The sequence below is a fragment of the Pestalotiopsis fici genome (genome assembly GCF_000516985.1).
Source record: "Pestalotiopsis fici W106-1 unplaced genomic scaffold PFICI_Scf_10, whole genome shotgun sequence".
NCBI classification, from domain to species: domain Eukaryota; kingdom Fungi; phylum Ascomycota; class Sordariomycetes; order Amphisphaeriales; family Sporocadaceae; genus Pestalotiopsis; species Pestalotiopsis fici.
In genome coordinates this window covers 2213039-2231894 of record NW_006917100.1, presented here as the reverse complement: position 1 = coordinate 2231894, position 18856 = coordinate 2213039, and the positions used below count along the sequence as shown (strand labels likewise).

Genomic DNA, 18856 nt, shown 5'->3' with positions numbered 1-18856 from the left:
TATAAGTGAGTCTGCATCACCGTCCCAAAAGGTGCCACTTGCAATGGCATTCCTTGTAGCGAACCGGGTTTGTCACGCATAAAAAGGTAAGCAAAAGGCTAATCGCCCGCTACATGTTATGCAAACTGCTTTGAGAGGTAAGGGAGAGGATAATTTTCCAGTACCTGCAGATACTTTCGTGGGTGACATGTTAGTAACGATCTAGCCTGCGTCGCATATAGCCAGCCATTATTCGCTGACCTGATCCCCCTAGACTGCCGCAAGCACGCGACTGAGATGAGTGTCATTTAGCGGGTGTATCACTCGGAAGTTTCTTCCATAACGACGGTGCTATTAAGACCTATGGCTTTTGGTTGCAAACCATAAAATGGCCCGTATGATACCTCCCTACTGTCAATCGGGCATCGTATACATATCGGTCACGACTAAGGCAAATCAATATTGGAGGAAGCCGTGGCCGAGCAATAGGGACGTATCACTGGGTTAATAATACATGCAAAATGTACATTGGGGAGAATGTCAAGCACTGAAGAGAGAGTTTTATACGTAGCAAAAGTAAAGTTCATAAGAGGGAAACATCTTATCACCCTGCCGCGATCTAGTATCAAGGAAATGGGTGTAGAGAAGGGAGAGAAAAAATTGCCCAGAATCCACTAATGGGAAGTGGGAAAAAGGCAAAAAGAAGCACAGGATGACCAGTGCCGGGCTCGATCCGGCGACCTTCAGTGTGTTAGACTGACGTGATAACCAACTACACCAACCGGCCGTTGAATTGGTGTTGACACCAATCCAGACGTGATTCGTTGGGGACGATGCTGATACAATTAATTATGTAGCAAGACATAAAACTCTGCGTAATAGAAATGCCGCATTTTTACCCCGCCACGGGAGACGCCGAACTGTAGCGATTTCGGCGTCTTGCCATTTGACACTGCACCCATCAGGGCGCTGTGAGCAATATGGACGGCTGCTTACAGCTCTTCGGAGGGCTGGGCCTCGATTAAAATCGTAGCAAAATGCCAAATAGTAATGAATTACCACACATCAAAGGGACCCTCAAATATTTCTTTCGCCATGGCAACAGCGGGGACGGCGCCGTTCCGCGGACTGCCCCGATCTCGCGGCCAAACTCGCATCGCGCCGGCGTCTTGTTGAACTACGGGGTAATTTTTGGCCAGTGCCAGCCTCTAGCCAATCGGAGAAGAACTGCTTGACATTTAATGCCAATCACGCCTTTTAGCTTTGAATACATGATTTAACAGGGTGGTCAATCCAGAGGTATACAATTTGACGGGCCGCTTCTGTATAAGATACCACCATTTTCCGATCAATTGACGCTCCTATAGCTCTGAGTTAACGAGCGGTATTCAGAGGTGCCTGATTTTGTCCTTCACACAGTCCCTTCTAGTTTTTGGGTCCACAGTCACCATTCACAATGGATTCCAAGCAGTTTCGCGAAGCTGCTGTTGCTTCCATAGACGAAAGTGAGCAGTTACACTATACTTAGCCGGGCAAACCATTGCTGACCAGCCTTTATAGTCGTCAAGTACTACGACACCATTGAAGAGCGTCCTGTGGTGTCTACAGTGGAGCCCGGATACCTGAGGAAACTCTTGCCAGATCATGCGCCCGAGGACGGTGAAGCATGGTCGGATATCCAAAAGGACGTCGAATCCAAGATTGTTCCAGGACTTACACACTGGTACGAAAACGCCCATCAGCGTTGAGGATAGACGGTATGGTTAACGGCCCCAATAGGCAATCACCCAACTTCCTAGCATGGTTTCCCTCCTCGTCCAGCTTCCCGGCAATGCTGGGTGAAATGTACTCGACTGCCTTTACTGGCGCGGCATTCAACTGGATTTGCTCCCCTGCTGTCACGGAGCTCGAGACTATTGTCCTGGATTGGCTTGCCAAGGCCTTTGCGCTGCCCGAGTGCTACCTGTCCAACGGCTCTACCCACGGCGGCGGTGTGATCCACGGCACCGCGTCCGAGGCCATTGCCACCGTCATGGTCGCTGCCCGGGACAAGTACCTCCGCGAGACGACGCCCGGCCTGTCGGGAGAGGAGCTGGAAGACGCCATCGCCATCAAGCGCAGCAAGTTGGTGGCACTGGGCAGCGCCGCGACGCACAGCGCGACCAAAAAGGCAGCCATGATCACGGGCGTGCGATACCGATCAGTGCCAGTGCACGCCAAGGACGGATACAAGCTGACGGGCGAGAGTCTGCAGGCCACCATTGAGGAGCTCCGGGCCAAGGGCCTCGAACCTTTTTACCTGACGGCGACGCTGGGCACCACGGACACGTGCTCCACCGACGACTTTGACTCCATCGCCGACGTGCTGGCCGAGCTGGCGCCGCCGGGACCCGGCGAGGTCTGGGTCCACGTCGACGCCGCCTACGCCGGGGTCGCCCTCGTGTGTCCCGAGTACCAGCACATTGCCGCGCACCTGGACCGCTTCCACAGCTTCAACACCAACCTGCACAAGTGGCTCCTGACCAACTTTGACTGCAGCGTGCTGTGGGTGCGCCAGCGCAACTGGCTCATCGAGGCCCTCAGCGTGACCCTCGCCATTCTACGCAACGACTACACGGACTCTGGGCTTGTGACCGACTACCGCGACTGGCAGATCCCCTTTGGTCGGCGCTTCCGCAGTCTCAAGGTCTGGTTCGTCATCCGCTCCTACGGTATCAAGGGTCTGCAGGCGCACATCCGCAAGCACGTGGGCCTGGGCGAGAAGTTTGCCGAGCTAGTCAAGACGAGAAGCGATCTCTTTGAAATCGTGACGGGCCCGAGATTCGCCCTCACGGTGTTCAAGCTCAAGGGCAAGGGCGACGTCACCACCTTGGAGGAACAGAATGCTCTCACCAAGACGGCGCACGATGCGGTCAACAATGAGGGCAAGATCTTCTTGTCCAGCACGGTCGTTGGAGGCGTCTTTGCCATGAGACACTGCCCTGCAACGCCGTTTGTGGAAGAAGAGCACGTCGTGAAGCACTTTGAGGTGTTGGTTGCAGCAGCTGAAAAGGCACTGGCATAGACGAAACACACACTCGAAAGACTTGCAAATAGATGGCCAATACATGTAGACTTGGTTCTTGATTACTCTTATATACATGCAAAAATAAATATGTTTCGTTATTCATACACGTGATGCTTCATCAGTCGTGACCCTCCGCCCAATTGGAAAAAGCGGTTTTCCCATGATTTTTATCTTCTGTTTTCGTGATGACTGTTGTAATTCTCTTTCTCAATGCGTCTGGCCCGCAAATGACATCCTGTATAACTCCTTGCAAAATACAATCAAAAGCGTAAAAATTGTAGCGAAATCGTGCAAATGGATCAAAAAGAATCGCGACGGCTGCTTCGTCTCAGACTGCCGTCTCGTCTATCTTCGTAGCGGACATCGTTTCGATAATCGACATACTCGTCACGGTAGCCGCGATATTCGTGATCGCGATAGTCCATCCGTCGCGGGTCGTCCCTGTACGCCAGACGTGGATCGTCTCTACTGTACTCATCGCGACCGCGTCTCGACGACCCATCCCGCACGTCATCGTAGCGGCTGCTTCCTCGGTCGCTTCGCTCGTCGCCGGGACGCCAGCTGCCATCGCGGATCTGGTCCTCTCGCCTCTGTCGGCGGCGCTCCTCGCGTTCTTTTTCCTTCTTTTCCTCTTCTTCCTTGCGCTTTTCGCGCTTTTCTACTTGTTGCTCAATGTTCCAGATCAGACCGATGCCTAGAGCCGCGAGCAGGAGTGGCTCCGTGTAGCCGTAGCCGTGCTCCTTCTCCAGTTGCTTCCGGCGAGATCGGTGCTCTGGGTCGGCGCGAGAAGGGAGAACCTTGCGAGGATCGGGCGGCGAGAATCTGCCCATGTTGGAATAAATATAGGTATATCGTTGTATATGCGTTTGATTGATTGATAAACAGGCAGCAAGATTTTATTGCGCCAATGGAATATGATCAGAAAGGTATGAATAGTGTACAAATCAAATATGGTAGATGAAGTAAATGGCCAAGTCTAGAAATGTAAAGGTATATTGGTCTCGGTGAAGTTGTGTATTGATCACTGGTATGTAAGAAGAAGTAGACTACACAACGCCAAGAAGGAAGACAAGGGTGGGGACATGGTATATAGATATATGTGGTTTCTCAGATGGACGGGTGGTCACGATGACGACCCCCAAATATTGTAATAATGCAGATACCTACCGACCAACCGAGACCTACCTACCTAACCTTTTAGGTCCCGACGGGGAATGACGGCGATCTGCAGGGTCCGGGTGGGATTCCCACCATAATGCTCCGAAGACAATTGGATGGCTGGATGGGAAAAGGTCATTTGAGACGCAATACTGAGAGGAGAAGAGAGGAGAGGATTTCATCATCGACCCTCGGCATCGTGTGTCCGTTCGTCTGGTTTGGCGACGGCGGCCACTGGAGGAGATGCAGAGAGGGGTTTCACAAAGAGGAACAGGGGGGGCTTTCAGTCCGGGGAGTTTTGGGGGGAGGAGAGACTGAGACTAGTGATGTCATGGCTCGATAGACGAAGGACGAGGTGCATGAAGCTGCAGAAGTAGAGTGCCAGCCATAGTGGGCTGACCGCTAGAATGTTCATCTGTCAGTGGTAGACCCCTGCAGTTCTCAGCACGACGTGGACGTGGTTGGGTGGCTGTCTCGCTAGGTACGGTCTAGCGCAATCCGACGCCCGCGCATTCTTACTCTCAGCGTGTGGGATGGGCGGCCAGTCCCTCGCGCTCACCTCTTCTCTTCTTCCAGGCGGCAAGTTTGGTAAGGAATCGAATCCCTCGGGTCTCGACGTCAATTGCGGTTGCTGCCGCTCCACATTATTACCGTTTTATCCTAGAACATGGCTCTTGGTCTTGGGTAAAATCCATTTCAACTTTCAATACCGCAACTGTACAAGTTAACCTTCTTATTTGGTGAGATGGATATTTAATTTTAATCATGGTTTGAGCCACAACTCTGACCTGTCGGGTTCCTTGGTAAATAACTTTGGTTCGTATAACCTTGAAGTGGCCTGGAAAATGATCAAACTGGATTGTCATCATGCTGTGGGATGCCGGTGTACCACATCATTCATGGGTTCCTACACATAATATGACGAACACCAGATCTGCCTGGAGCTGATGTGATCAGATTCGCAGCAGTACACCCAAGTGACATCCTCACTGTCCCAGGTACAATAAGAGTAGATTTGGACATGGACGTGAGGAACGATTATTCTGTCGGTTGCACACGGATCAAAGTTGCGGATTTCCACCGAGACAGATCAGAAGGCATCTCATCATTTTAATTGCGCAAGACGGGCGGTGAATAGGGCCAAGGGCAAAATCCGTCACCAATGTTTCTTGTCGCGTGGCACAGAAACACATCAGGATGCTGACGACATGACAGGGTATGCGTGTATGTGCACCGGTAACAGAATAAGACACGTTTTATTGACACCATTTGTTTTATGCTCACTTCGAGAAGACAGGAAAGACTATTTGCAAAGTGGCAGAAGTTAGTAGCGGAGGTATCTCTCCAAACGGCGTTGACAACGCGAAGATCACTGGAAGACCTGGGGAGATTTGTTGACATGATATTGCCTTGCATCATTACAATACCAGCTCGAGTCATCTAGAAAGATATCTGCTTACAAACCACGTCCCAGCAGCCCTTTGTATCATTAATGTATGCCCTTGGCTCTCTATCCCCTGTTCTTTTCATTCTTACAACTTTCCCGTCTTACACCAGACTCATAGTGCATAGCATGGTTTCAAAGTCCATTAGTAGTAATGATGAAGATTCTTGTAGCAGGAACAAGCTCAAAATCAATGACAGGATTGATTACAGGGAAATTCTAGCATCTTATTCAACACCCATCGTCTAGACTATAGTCTAATGAAAAGAATTCTAAAATGGAACGTCAATCCCTGAATAAGATACAACATTTCCTCCCTCACGACCACAATGATTCACAGTCATATTAAGCCTTCATCCGAGTATGAAACACGGTCCTCAGCATGTAATGCCGAAATCCGCGCCCCAAATTGCGGGTGTTGAGGGAAGGTCGTCGTTGGACATGTTCTGGAATAGGATGGAGTGGAAGCCCTCGGGAATGGGGTTGCCGGCATTGAACCTGCCAGTAATGACGGTGGCAAGAGTCGTGCGGGAAGAGGGAACACACTCGACCAAGACATCTGAGGTTGCAGAGTTAGCGAAGCCCATCATCATGAGATCAAAAGAGATGAAAGAAACGCTTACCAGTGCCCTGAGGGCTAGAGAAGTGGAGGCGAGCCGAGCCGAGCCGGCCGTGGCAGCTATCCTAGGCAGCTTGGTTGGCCTCGGTGCAGCGAGATGTGCGGGAGCTGAGGATGGTTCGGGTCTTGGTGCTTTGGAGGACCAGACCGGTGACGGTGGCCGTGGCGGCACCGATGCCGGCATATGCGGCCTCAGGGATCAGGGCAAGGAAACCAGCCGAAGTGACCTGCACAAGGGCAACGGCGGCGACGGTGGCGGTCTTGCTAAAGGAAATCATTTTTAATGAGGGTTGATGTAGAGTGTTGGGTTGATGTAGAGAGTTTTGGACGGAGGTTGATTTAATTCTTGAGGTAGGGTCAAGGTCACGAGGAGTTTTATTGTCGTTGTGCTGGTAGTGATTGTGGTTCTTGTATAACTGTTGATGAGAGTGATAAATTGAATCGAATTCGAGGTAACGAGAAGAGCCATCTTATGCATCACGAGTTACCAAACATCCGCCACTATTATAGACTCTATATTCCCATTGATTACACTAAGTCTATCATGGCAAGAACCTTCATACAAGGCTTTGCACTCGGAATAGCATCAGATCTGCAACGGACTTGGTCGATATTCGGGTGGACTCATCCTTCAGAGCAAAACCTGGTGATGGATTCATCTTGAAACTTTCTAATTTATCCATTGTCATTGGAATCAACGTTTGTCACTCCAATATATCTTCATTATCTGTGGTAGAATAGGCAAATAAAGCGAGCGGGAGCTTTGATACTCCGAAATCCTTCCATGGCACCATAGTACCAGCTTGATGTTACACGAGGCGAAGAGTTCAAGGGCAGATGGCAATGGTATCGGAGTGGATCATACATCATCGCCAAGTTTATACAGTTTGATAGTTTGCCTTGATTGAAGCTTTGGTCCCAAAGTATTCAGTGCACTTCTGGACGAGGAGGATGACACAGTGCAGCACAGTCACTCGCAACCCATGCGAGTGGACCACAACCTTACAGAGATTACAGAGATCGCATCTAATTCATTTTTCGGAGATATGAAAAAGGTATAAGCAGAGATGTGTACACCATGAGGATGGACATTACCGCTCCGGCGATTGGACGGAAGCCAAAGCCTCTACAGCGGGGCTAGCTTGAGTGCCGGTCGCCGCACTATGCGGCACAGTTTATAGCAGTGGAGCAATTCTCCGGCGGCGCAGATAATAGAGAGGCGCTGGCAATGACCCATACGGTGGAGATTCTCCGGAGAAGGATGCAATCCATCAAGTACAGAACAAGACATCAATGCGGACATTGATCTTTAATGTAAGGTTCCTTTTGAAGTTCTTTACTTGGTCGGCACTTCGTTCTTATATCCCCTTGCAAAGCAGGTTACCCATGAAGATCTGCCGATGTCAAAGTGAACCGGTTGCGACTGAAGATATCTACCGAGCTACCACCAAAAGGCCCCTGTCGATTATCCTTCTGTGTTCACTCTCTTACTTACCCATTACCCTGTTGTCTCGCCAAGAATAGGACAACGCGATAACCGTTGCATGTGGAGGTCATGCATAGAAGGCATGGAAGAAATCACGATCATCGGGTCTTTTGGAAAGCGATGCTTACATGCAAGGCGTGCAGGGAGCACTTGTATGCCTGATTATTCGGTTAACTTTCTTCAATGAGAGTTTGGGCTTCGTGAAAATATGCCTGCCACGATTTGTTTACCTAGTATGATGGATATGGACAGAGTATCATATTGGTACCTAGTCCTGCAGCTCAAGCGTCGTTGCATCATTACAATCATTAACTGGCATTCATAGTAACTTTTATCACTCATCAACTTGAATGTTTACCTGTTCTCATAGAATTGACCGAGGTCGGAAATTCTATATATGGATCTGGGGCAGTAGTGTCGAATGTATGAGTCGACCCGCCATAACGTTGAAACACCATACTAGCCAGTGGAGCTGGCTCGTGCATATGATCACCAACGACTTGGCTGCGTTCTCAAGGTGGATTCAAGACTGCATAATTGCGTCACTCGTACAAGGTACAGAGTATACACAGCCTCATTCGAATCTAGTGAAAGTATTGGCGGAGTTTAATATGTCTAATGACCATCATATTCTTACTATGAAATTTATCCCGTATCAAAGAACCCAGTGGGCTTTCTTGATTCTATCACCTCGATTTATATCCGAACCAGGATTCTTTTTTCTCGAAAAGCCTACATTCATAGAGTTATCTTGAATCACAAGATGGATATCTCTTTGGATTCTCCAAGTCCGCCCGTGAACATGCTCAGAGGGCATGTGACGGCGGAGTCGACGACGTTTACGATTCACTGTCATGACAGGATCTTCAAGCAAGTCACTGCTGTAGATGACTCCGGAAGAACAGTATTCCGTTGCGAGGGCCAATCGTACGGCTCTTCCTGGAGCTGGCGACGCAAGGTATACGACGGCACCGGGCAGCACCTCTTTGACCTCCGCCACAACAGTATCGACATCAAGAATGGCTGGGTAGTTGAGACTCCCTTGAAAGAAAAGGTGTGCTCACTGGATTTCACGTCGTTTTGGACCAAAGGGCCAGCCGCCATCACGGCAAAAGTCCGCACCCAAGCTGGCGAGGACGTTGTCGTGAGGACTCATCCCCAGGACCACTCCGCACTCACAACGACTCTTGGCGTGGATGGCATCTCATTTGCTTCCATTACCAAGCTCGAGGACAACGATGTTGTTCATATGGAAGGAAGGGACAGAAGTGTCTGGAAAGTCAAAGTTGCCCCTGGGGTCGACCTCAGTTTGGTAAGTTCGCGCCGTGTTTTCCTGACTGTGTTGCTAATTTTATCCAGGTCCTGGCCATATGCTTATGCCGGGCTGAAATGCTACATGTTTGGAGGAAGTAGAGTTATGGCTAATCAGTATTTAATTTCATGCAAAGATTCACTGGGTGTTCAATGCCTTCATTTCGAATAACTTTTTTTTTTTTTAAAAAAAAAAAAAAGAAAAGAAATTAAAATTTCCTTTATTTCAAGCGTTTACGAAAGTAGAAAATAGTATGCAGTGACCCCATTATACTGGCATCGCGCATGTCTGCTGCGAAACTTGAATAGATTGTGAGAGAATGGCTACAATGCATGTGTATAGCCGATGATCTAAAATAGCTTCTTCGAATTGCTACAAATTATAGCACGAGAGCCGTGGTACAGGTGGCTGAGAATGCATGAGCATCCGACTTTGATCGACAGATGGATGTCAATTGTTTCAAAAATGGTCATAGTTCCTCCATCATAGAGAAGATCTAGCACGCAAATGGCAATGTTGCATTTCGTACACTTGTATTAGTGAACCTTGAAGCCTGGTCACAACTGTCGGTACATGGATAAGAGCTTGGGCTATAGCGTATCTAGGCACTAAACTCCTAGTCAATGGCCTAGGTATGCACCAGGTACGGCGTTATGTCACCTTATGGCCGTCCGTCTCAGCAACTCAACACCAGCGAAGTCCGATGAAGATGCACCAAAAGCAATGCAACTTTTCGTAAGTATTGGGTCTGTAACGTAAAGATCTGATCACTAATTCTCCTCTTTTATATCCTTTGCGTCCTCTTTAGGATTTGTTTGCACTTGCGCACACGAACTCTTTGCTAATCATTTCGACCACGAGCCGAGTTCGTGCCCCGCGTTGGCAGCTTAACTCCGGATAGATTCAATGTTGCCAAATGCACCACCTCCTCGTCGCCTCCGAGCCGCCTGTGATACTTGTCATGATCTCAAAGTCCGGTGCTCTGGAGAGTCTCCGTGTATGGCTTGCGCTGAGAGCAGCGGAACCTGCGTGTATAGTCCCGTGGGTCGTCGCGGCCGGCCGCCTGGCGCCAAGAATAAACCAAAAAGCCATTTCATTGAACATTCAATGGCCGCAGACGAGTCGACTGATGGGAGCCATCTTGAATGGTTGAGAACCAAGTCATCAAAGGTTGCAAATAGCAAGGACCATCGGCCAGTGATACCCACATCCAACGTGCCACGACATCAGTATCAAGAAATTAGACCTCGGAAGCAAGCAACATTACAGCCCAGCGCGATTACAGAGGAAGATCATGCCACTAGCGACCCTCAGCAGCCAGTCCGACGTGAAGATTTCCACTTCACCGATGAGAGCCACCCCAGCATCATAGACCAACCGATTGATTGGAAAACCCGCCTTCACCCATTCTCCAATATTTTGGTTGGGAGATGGGATTGGCCGCAGCCGCAATAGTTTCCTCGGCCTTGGCGATGCAGTAAAGGATATATGCTAGCGACACAGCTTTGGCGGGACAACTGGGGCGATGGCTGGCACGATGAGATGGATTTCGGCCGTGACGACAGATCATTATAGTCTAATTTCAAAGGTGGTTTACTAAACAATATATATTCGAATTAAGCTTTTCGTTCTCCCTGTGTGTCCGGACCATAAGTTCCTGACCGTGAATTCGCATGCTACAATCCATGCTCCTGGAGAGTAAGCAGAACCTAGGCCACAGAGTCATTCCCAAATTCGAATCTTTCACCCCAACATTCTGTGCCAAAAGCAGTTGCAATGAAATTCTACATTCATAAACGTCTAATAATTAGCCACGAATGCTACAATCAAGCGAGTCATTCCGGTGGAATGGCAATGTCCGGTCCCCGGGGCATCTGACAGGACCTGTATTGAACCATTCAAGACCAGACGGGATCCGGACCAATAGCGCCGTCGGGTCGCCGACCTGCACCAATCGGCGTATATTTCTTTTCGCCTGCTGTTCCCGGCGCAACCCCGCCGTGACTGGCGAACATGATAAAAACGTCCCGCCAAAGGCTGTATATCTAGAGCAAGAGCACTACTATTACCCTCACGGGCATTACGGCGTTTTCACTTGACGCATAGGTTTTCTCGGTGCTTGAAGGATGGGCTGGAAAATGTGCACGCTTGTCTCAATGGCACGGAGTTGCGGTTGAACTCACGGCCAATTTTTCAAATACGTCCTTTCGTGTTGTCGTGGATAAAATCGTGCGCAGTCCTTTGACTTACATTTCTCTTGGCCGCTCAACATTTTCCTCATTGGCGCAAATCTAGAATTAATGGCTTCATCTTACCACCTCAACATGGAAATGGCCAAAGCGAGTACTCAGCCATCCGGCAAAGATGCTCCCGGAACTGAAACAAAAGTACCCCATCTCAGGCTCGTCTTTTCGCAGAAATGCATCAGTCCCGAGGTCATCGATCATCCGTTTCCGGGTTCAGGTACTGAAATTGACCCATACATGGTAGACTGGCTGCCCAATGATCCTAGGAATCCTCACGAGATTGCAACGGGAATGAAATGGCTAATCACCATGATCATGGCATTTGGCACACTGTCTATTTCAATGTCTTCCAGCATCTTCTCTGGAGCACTACCGCAAATCGGAGAGGACTTTGACGTGAGCCGCCAGCTCTCGGTCGCCAGCATCTCCCTTTTTGTTCTTGGTTTTGCAGTCGGTCCCATGAGCTGGGCACCCTTGTCCGAGATCTACGGTCGCCAAATCATCTATGCCATTACTTTCACTCTAGCCACGGTGTTTGGTGGTGCGTCGATTGCTAGCAAGAACATTGCAACCCTGTTGGTCCTCCGGTTCTTCACCGGGGTTTGCGGGTCGTCTGCCATTGTGAACGCAGCGGGCGTCATCTCTGATATGTTTGAAGCAAAGGATCGTGGCTTGGCTGTCATGGTTTACACTTCAGCGCCTTTCCTTGGTCCGTCTCTTGGCCCTATTTGTGGTGGCTGTAAGTACTCAGACCCAGTGGTGTTTTCTTTTTTTTTTTAGGCACGGCGTTTTAGAGGATTATTTCCCGGTCCCCCACAACTCGTCTCGGGAAATTCAAAACTACCTGTCTACAGGAGTGATTCACAAATCTCTATGCAATCGAAAGAAACGTGCAAGGCTAATCCATTGTGACTAATTAGTCCTGGCCCAGTCTTCGGGTTGGAGATGGGTTGATGGCCTCACTGTCATCTTCACTGGCGTCATGCTCATCCTTGGTCTGGTACTTGTCCCAGAGACATATGGTCCGTATCTATTGATGCAACGCGCCAAATATCTGAGCAAATTTCATGGAAAGGTCTGCATCAGCAAGCTGGAAGCTGGTAAGCCCAATGAGACGGCCGGGACTGTCCTCAGAAATGCCATCGCCAGGCCCTGGGCTATTCTATTTCTCGAACCCATTGTTACCTTGCTTTCTATTTATTCAGCCATTGGTAAGTGTCCCCCGTCGCCTTACGATCACCTAGGTGAGCTAATTATTCCCGAACGGCAGTATATGGCATCTTGTACTTGATCTTTACTGCTTTCCCCATCATTTTCCAAGGACAGCGTCACTGGTCACAAGGTGTCGCCGGTTTATCTTACGTCGGCGTCATGGTTGGACAAATTCTAGCCATGATTATCTACGCATTCATGGAAACATCAAACCAAAAGAGAATCAGCAAGGAGCCTTCCAGACAGACACCAGAGGCGCGCCTAGATCCTGCCATTCTTGGAGGTGTCTTGTTGCCCATGGGCTTATTTTGGTTTGCCTGGACAACTCTCACATCAATCCATTGGGCTGTGAGCATTGTCGGGTCGACACTCTTTGGCATCGGGCAGGTCCTCTTGTTCATTAGCCTGATCAATTATATAATCGACACATACACTGTGTTTTCCGCATCCGCGCTGGCTGGTGCCGCTATTTTGCGCGCTCTATTTGGAGCAGCCTTGTAAGACGACGCTTCCCAAAAATGATTGATTGCAACAGTCATGTGCTGACTTACCGGTTCCAGTCCTCTCTTTACGACAAACATGTACGAACGCCTCGGTATCCAGTGGGGCTCGTCAGTGCCGGCATTCCTGGCTCTAGCCTGCGCCCCCATGCCATTTTTCTTTCGCAAGTTTGGAAGGCGACTTCGTGAGCGCAGCAAACTGGCACAGGAAGCTCACAAGACAATGACTCGGATGATGACGCGCGGTGCGCAAGTGGTGGAGAAGGAGCTGGTGGTTTCTTCTGATGGCCGCTTCCAGGATGAGATTTGACGGTACAGCTTCTCAAATTGTTTACCTAGGGATGGCCAGATTCGGAAAGAGATGACTTTCAAAGGTAGTCTTGGAAAGACAGAACCATATTTGTATGGCAGGGGCCTGCTGTAAGGATGAGATTTCCTCAGCGCTCGGCGATCGAGACTACGGCTAGCAACAGCCACGTCATGTGCCTCGAGCGCGTCGTATTTTTCCTGCCTATTGAAGGTTCAGGATCGTCTTGACGTAGAGATGATGGAGGACAAGATATGATGCATGGGAAATTCGTTCCCTGCGCACCATTCAATTTTGCGTCTCATGCATGCGCAGTTCAAGACGCTTTCAGTCAAGATCGAATAAATTATGTTCAATCCGGCGATGCCTCGTTCACATCAAGATCAGCGTCAAGTCAGGTGAAAACGCATTGATGCTCCCCGCCATGAATCTATCTGTACATATGGAGCCCAGAAGTCTGCAGTTGCCTGCACTAATCTACCATGAGTATTGTGGAGGGAGGCACAGAGAAATCCTTGGTCCTTCAATCGTCTTTCTTTCGTGCATAGCGACTGCTGGTGTTTCCCCCCGATACTATGTAGCAACCACGACGGTTGTTGTTGTTGTTATTATTGCAGCATCCCTCTCAAGTATTTATTAACCTTTTCCAACCCAAACTTCCATCCTTATTCTTTCTCCTTCTTCACTTTTCCTTTCAAGCATTTTATTCCTTCAAGCATTTCATTCTTTTCTACCACATTTTCTTAGGCAGACACCAGTCACATCATCTCCCAAGCCTAATCTCTGGTTCAAGATATGAGGTTGATGGTGCGCATGCGAGTGGCTCGAGCAACTACCTCATCAATATCTATGTCTTATGGATTTGGACTGACCTTCCGCCTGTATGTCGTAATGGTGCACAACTACTCGCGATTCGTCTCACAATAGGCTCTTAGGATGAAGACAGCTCCGATTCCTACATATGTTCCGATCACAGCCAACACCAAACACTACCCAGATCCAATAACAAATTTATACGTGGGATACCATGTTCTGTGAGAACCCATTGCGAAACGTGGGCGAGATGTTTGAAATCGCTTGGGTCATCTGGTTTGCGACGATAGCGTTCCATTTCTTCGCTATGATGCGCAACTTTACACAACAGTCTTTTCCACTCTACTATCGGTTTCAATCAACAAGACCTTTACTTGCCTACCTATTGCATGGGTCTGCTGGAGACAGCGAGATACCATCTGTTAGCGACTCCAACTCTGACGTCAACAACTCGCGAACCACGACATCTCTCTGCCCCAACTGGCGGCGACACCAGAAGAGTTTGAAAGAAAAATGAGGACTGGATCGGCTCAAAGGAGTCTGGCACAATTGGCTAGCTTGGCAGATTTTTGGGTTATCGAGAGCTGGTCATCACAGAAGCAGATAGAAAAGAATAATATGAATTTCTTGGCTTTTTCTAAAAGGAAAGAAAGAATCTCTTTCTATATATTACAGTTAAAATGTGATGAATGTGGTATCAAAGAATTACTTGGGATCGACTTTTGGTCGAGTCGCTGGAAACAAGACATTTTTCTGCAAATGTTGAAGCTTGAAAGATCAGGCAGCTTTTCGCTCTACTCTGAGCGCCGTGTCCAACAAGATCAAAGCCGTCGAGATGGCCATCAACTGCCAATTGGAACCGAGAGCGGCGGTCGTGGCGGTCCCCAGGAAGGCAAAACGCCATTCCGACAGAGCAGTTTCAGAGTTTGTAAAGACAGCGACAATCTCTGCACCATTTTTTGTTCTCGGCCAGGCTCCTCGGGGGCCCGGTATCTGCCTCGTCAAGTCGTCCTGAACAATGCGGACCAATTTCCATCCAAGCAGACCGAGCGAGTCGCCGCCTAGCGACGCGCGAATGTTTTCATTATTACTAGAGCGCCATTCGAATTCCTCGAGTCGATTGTGCACATCCGTCTCGATGGAGAACCTGAGCAGAGGCCGTTTTTGAGCACGCCAGTCGCTAGGTGCTGAAACGATCAAACTCGCATTGGGCTCGGCGTGGCTTGGCAACCTTACGCTCCACGTCTTTGGCTGGAATGACCGAAACGACGCCAGAGAATGATCCTTGAGGGAGATGCCATTGTGCAAAATCACGTCGGGTTTGTTGCCGCTTCGCTGCTCCCTTCTGCTGATGGCATACAGCGGCCGGTGACGTGTGGATTCTCCCAAGAGCCACTTGACTGCCGAATCATGACTGTTGGGCCATATACTGAATCTTTCTGGGAATGAATAACCGCCACGGGCACGGTCGAGATGCGCGAATGCCTGTTTGATTGCGACGACATCCGAGTAGGATGGAGGTGGTTCCGAGTCGATTGACATTTGAGCGGCCAGTTTGTAGTATATTTATAGGCTTGGAGCGCCTAATGTAGTTGTAGGTGACACCACCACACTGAACGAAGAATTGGCGGAGAAACTTGGAGCGCAAGGATATATATTTCAGCAGAAACACACTGCTCCAACGTTGCGCACCAAGATTTTCTGATTGAATAAATCTTATGTTTAGATAAAAAGAAGAAGATAATCAAAGAAAAAAAAACGGGACCGGGGACACTGGCTGGACCCAGATTCATGTATCAACTCCCCTTATTACCCCAGAATCCATTCACGTGGAGTTTCTTCTTTTCTTGGTGCCTTGGCGCATTTTGGGGGGCTCGGTGATTTGGTTTTCTGGGTGGCTCACAGCCATCAGCCAAGACACTCCAGTGGACTTGGCTCACGCCATTAGAGGCTCCATGGTCATTCAGCTTAAAACCTTGGCGCAAATGACCCTTAACCAAAAGATTCCAGAGCGACATTTTCAATTCATTTTGGTGACTCTTTAGGGGACCTCCAGGTTACAGAAGATGGACGCGGCTCTCCGACGCCGGAGTTCTCTGCGCTCGGCGGGTGAGGGCCAAGGTCAAAATCGTCCCACCTCCGGGAAGAAAACCGTTGGGTTTGCATATAATCTGCACGTACAGATACTGCTCTAGATTCTTGGCAGCCATGGCTCATTTTAATCCAAGAAGCTCTCGGTAATCTGTCGAGCCGACACCTGTCAACTGCCTGCCGGCAATTCACCTCCCTAGGGGAATGATCGCTGAACGTTTGGTTCATCTTCCTCTACAATGCTCCTGCCCACTTGCCGGTCGCGATACTACTAGTCGACCTTATCCGTCTCCGCGAACCGCAAACTTGTTTATTAGAGGTAGGAATCATTCATTCCCTATCGTCTCTTTCACCATGGCCAGGACACTCTGTCTTTAGCTGTTTTGTCTGTCTGTTCTCTTCCCCATCTGAAGCAGAAGTGACTAGGGCCAAGTGATGAAGAAGAAGATCAACACAAACGCGAAAGCGAAAGCGACCGCGAATGCGAACGTTTGCAGCCAGGGAAAGTAGGGCATGGAGCAATGTCTGGGATTCGCAGTCAATTTGACACTGACGATCGCTACTCTTTCTTCAGCTTTGAAGGCATGACCATTGACAATTCCAACAACAACCACAACAACACGAATCCAGCTGCATCTGCATCATCATCATCATGACCCTTTCTTGATCATCATGATTGACAACAAGTCTGGTCAGCAATAGCTGCATTGAGCCGTGCCTTGGCCGCACCATTGACCACCATATTACAAAGACATGAACCCGGGACCAGTATAGTATCAGAGGAGCGACGATACGACTTCTATCTAAAATAAAGAGTAAAATTAAAGATGGCCTACATCTACGAAAAGATTGTGTGAACAAACAGACTAAACAAGCCCTTCCCGATGTGTCACCCGAAGGGTGCCGCACAACACAGCCACGCTATGGCGCATCAAGCGAGGATATTTCATTGCTTATCACGTACATCCCGTGTGAAACGAGGCGCGCCCACTAGCCCTTCCCTGTCGACTTGAGCGCGCCTATAGTCACCGTCCTCGTCGTCCTTGTAATGTTCGGTTCGCTACTGTATAGAGCGGTTAGTCAGATACTCGACAAAGGTTCTTTCAACGGGCGGCTTCGGGACCAAATTACAGCCGCTGGTGCAGAACTAATTACCTCCCTCCGCGATAAAAACAGCCCTTTACGTTGCCGATGATCAACTAGGAGAGGGAAGGGGGAGATAAAAGAGGATGGAGACAGAAATACTCGGATTTACGTACACGGTCGAGAAGGCGGTCAAGAAGGTCATGTGTCCGACCGTTTTGCCTCTCAACGTCCCGAACACACTGATATAGATCTCGTAGACTAACCAACATCTCCTCCTGGCGCTTGGCGAAGTTGTCGAGTGTCTCCTTGACCTCCTTGATCTGCGCATCGGCACGGTTGGCCTTTGTATTGAGCTTGGCGATGGCGCTTTGAGACCGAGCAAATTGCTCTGGCAACTGCGCTACCTGGGCATCTATAGAGGCCACGAGAGGTGCAATTGGAGGTCCCGCCGCTGCCGTAGCCGATTGGACCATTAGCTGGCCTAGTGCGTCGGCCATTGCAGACGCTCCGGTCTTGAACTCAGCCTGCCATGGCGAAGGCGACGGCATCAAAGGGGGGGCAGGGCATGGGAGGGGGCGTAAGCCAGACTTGATGACTGGACTGTGTGGCGAGCTGCCAAGATCTTGTGAGTCGCGGATGATGGAAGGAGCGGAAGTCAGCGGACCACCGAGCGTCTTGGTCGCGGCTATCTTCCTAGAAGCAGTATGCCTCTTTGGTGGCGGGGTGTTACTCCCATCGTCGTCGCTGTCAATACCTGCTGGTCTTTTCGGTTGGTCCGTCCTAGCAGAGGCATCTGGTCGCTCCGTCTCTGCGGAGACATCTGGCTGCTCCAGCCCTTTAGGCTTCTCGGAATGCCCCGTACGGACGGAGGAGGCCCGCTGTGTTTCAAGAACTGCGCCGCTGTTTACCATTGAAAGCCACGGGTGTAGATAAGCCAATGCACCGTGGTCGGGAGTATATGCAGGCTCAACTTTAGCAGCGACCGAGGACATATAAAGGAGATGCTTGAGCGGAATCTGAGTTCCTTTGACGGAAGCCGGTACGCGGGAGAAAGGGCCGTATTTTGCACTAAACGAACTCCATTCTATACTCAAGGCGGTCTGAGCATTAGCCCAACGTGCTTGCAGCATCTTGCTCGTATGGACTCGGATCTGCAAAAAGGTAAGTTTATAAGATAGACGAGAACTGCAACAAGCTATATAAAAAGGCGGGTATAAGATAATATTAAAGAAGAAAGGGCAAACCCCTATAATCCATATATAAAGCTGAATAACATTAAAAATACGTACGTCATCATCTCCCATTCCGGGGTTTTGCTCTTTCAAGGCGATTTTGTGATTGCGGATCTCCTCCGTGGCATCAAGAAAATGGTTAATAAGTCGAGTAAGTTCGGAAGGGAATCCCTTGCCTATAGGAGCACAGGGTCTTTTGGCCTTGCTACACTTATCGCAGGCTAAAGGGAGGCCCGGATCCTTAGAATGGTCTTTATAGCGACGCTGCAAATCGCAAGAGATGGTCTCGTATGTATATTTCGGG

At 49.4% G+C, this 18856-nt stretch overlaps 7 protein-coding genes across 7 annotated transcripts; 4 read left to right on the top strand and 3 right to left on the bottom strand.

Moving 5' to 3' along the window:
* Positions 1 to 1435: 1435 nt before the first annotated feature.
* PFICI_12923 (uncharacterized protein) lies at positions 1436 to 3043 on the top strand (the record flags this gene model as incomplete). Its single annotated transcript, XM_007841504.1, has 3 exons — positions 1436 to 1484; positions 1540 to 1702; positions 1759 to 3043. The coding sequence occupies 3 exons, from the start codon at positions 1436 to 1438 to the stop codon at positions 3041 to 3043; spliced, it is 1497 nt and encodes a 498-aa protein (XP_007839695.1).
* A 302-nt stretch (positions 3044 to 3345) lies between these two features.
* Positions 3346 to 3876, bottom strand: PFICI_12922 (uncharacterized protein; the record flags this gene model as incomplete). Its single annotated transcript, XM_007841503.1, has 1 exon — positions 3346 to 3876. One exon carries the CDS (start codon positions 3874 to 3876, stop codon positions 3346 to 3348), a length of 531 nt encoding a protein of 176 aa, XP_007839694.1.
* Positions 3877 to 6035: 2159 nt separating this feature from the next.
* PFICI_12921 (uncharacterized protein) lies at positions 6036 to 6551 on the top strand (the record flags this gene model as incomplete). Its single annotated transcript, XM_007841502.1, has 1 exon — positions 6036 to 6551. The coding sequence occupies one exon, from the start codon at positions 6036 to 6038 to the stop codon at positions 6549 to 6551; it is 516 nt and encodes a 171-aa protein (XP_007839693.1).
* Positions 6552 to 8516: 1965 nt separating this feature from the next.
* PFICI_12920 (uncharacterized protein) lies at positions 8517 to 9166 on the top strand (the record flags this gene model as incomplete). The annotated part of the gene is made up of 2 exons (XM_007841501.1): positions 8517 to 9065; positions 9113 to 9166. 2 exons carry the CDS (start codon positions 8517 to 8519, stop codon positions 9164 to 9166), a joined length of 603 nt encoding a protein of 200 aa, XP_007839692.1.
* A 2223-nt stretch (positions 9167 to 11389) lies between these two features.
* PFICI_12919 (uncharacterized protein) lies at positions 11390 to 13333 on the top strand (the record flags this gene model as incomplete). Its single annotated transcript, XM_007841500.1, has 4 exons — positions 11390 to 12050; positions 12232 to 12522; positions 12582 to 13020; positions 13084 to 13333. 4 exons carry the CDS (start codon positions 11390 to 11392, stop codon positions 13331 to 13333), a joined length of 1641 nt encoding a protein of 546 aa, XP_007839691.1.
* Positions 13334 to 14920: 1587 nt separating this feature from the next.
* On the bottom strand, positions 14921 to 15685 carry PFICI_12918 (uncharacterized protein; the record flags this gene model as incomplete). The annotated part of the gene is made up of 1 exon (XM_007841499.1): positions 14921 to 15685. One exon carries the CDS (start codon positions 15683 to 15685, stop codon positions 14921 to 14923), a length of 765 nt encoding a protein of 254 aa, XP_007839690.1.
* A 1495-nt stretch (positions 15686 to 17180) lies between these two features.
* PFICI_12917 (uncharacterized protein) lies at positions 17181 to 18450 on the bottom strand (the record flags this gene model as incomplete). The annotated part of the gene is made up of 2 exons (XM_007841498.1): positions 17181 to 17294; positions 17494 to 18450. 2 exons carry the CDS (start codon positions 18448 to 18450, stop codon positions 17181 to 17183), a joined length of 1071 nt encoding a protein of 356 aa, XP_007839689.1.
* Between the last annotated feature and the right edge of the window lie 406 nt (positions 18451 to 18856).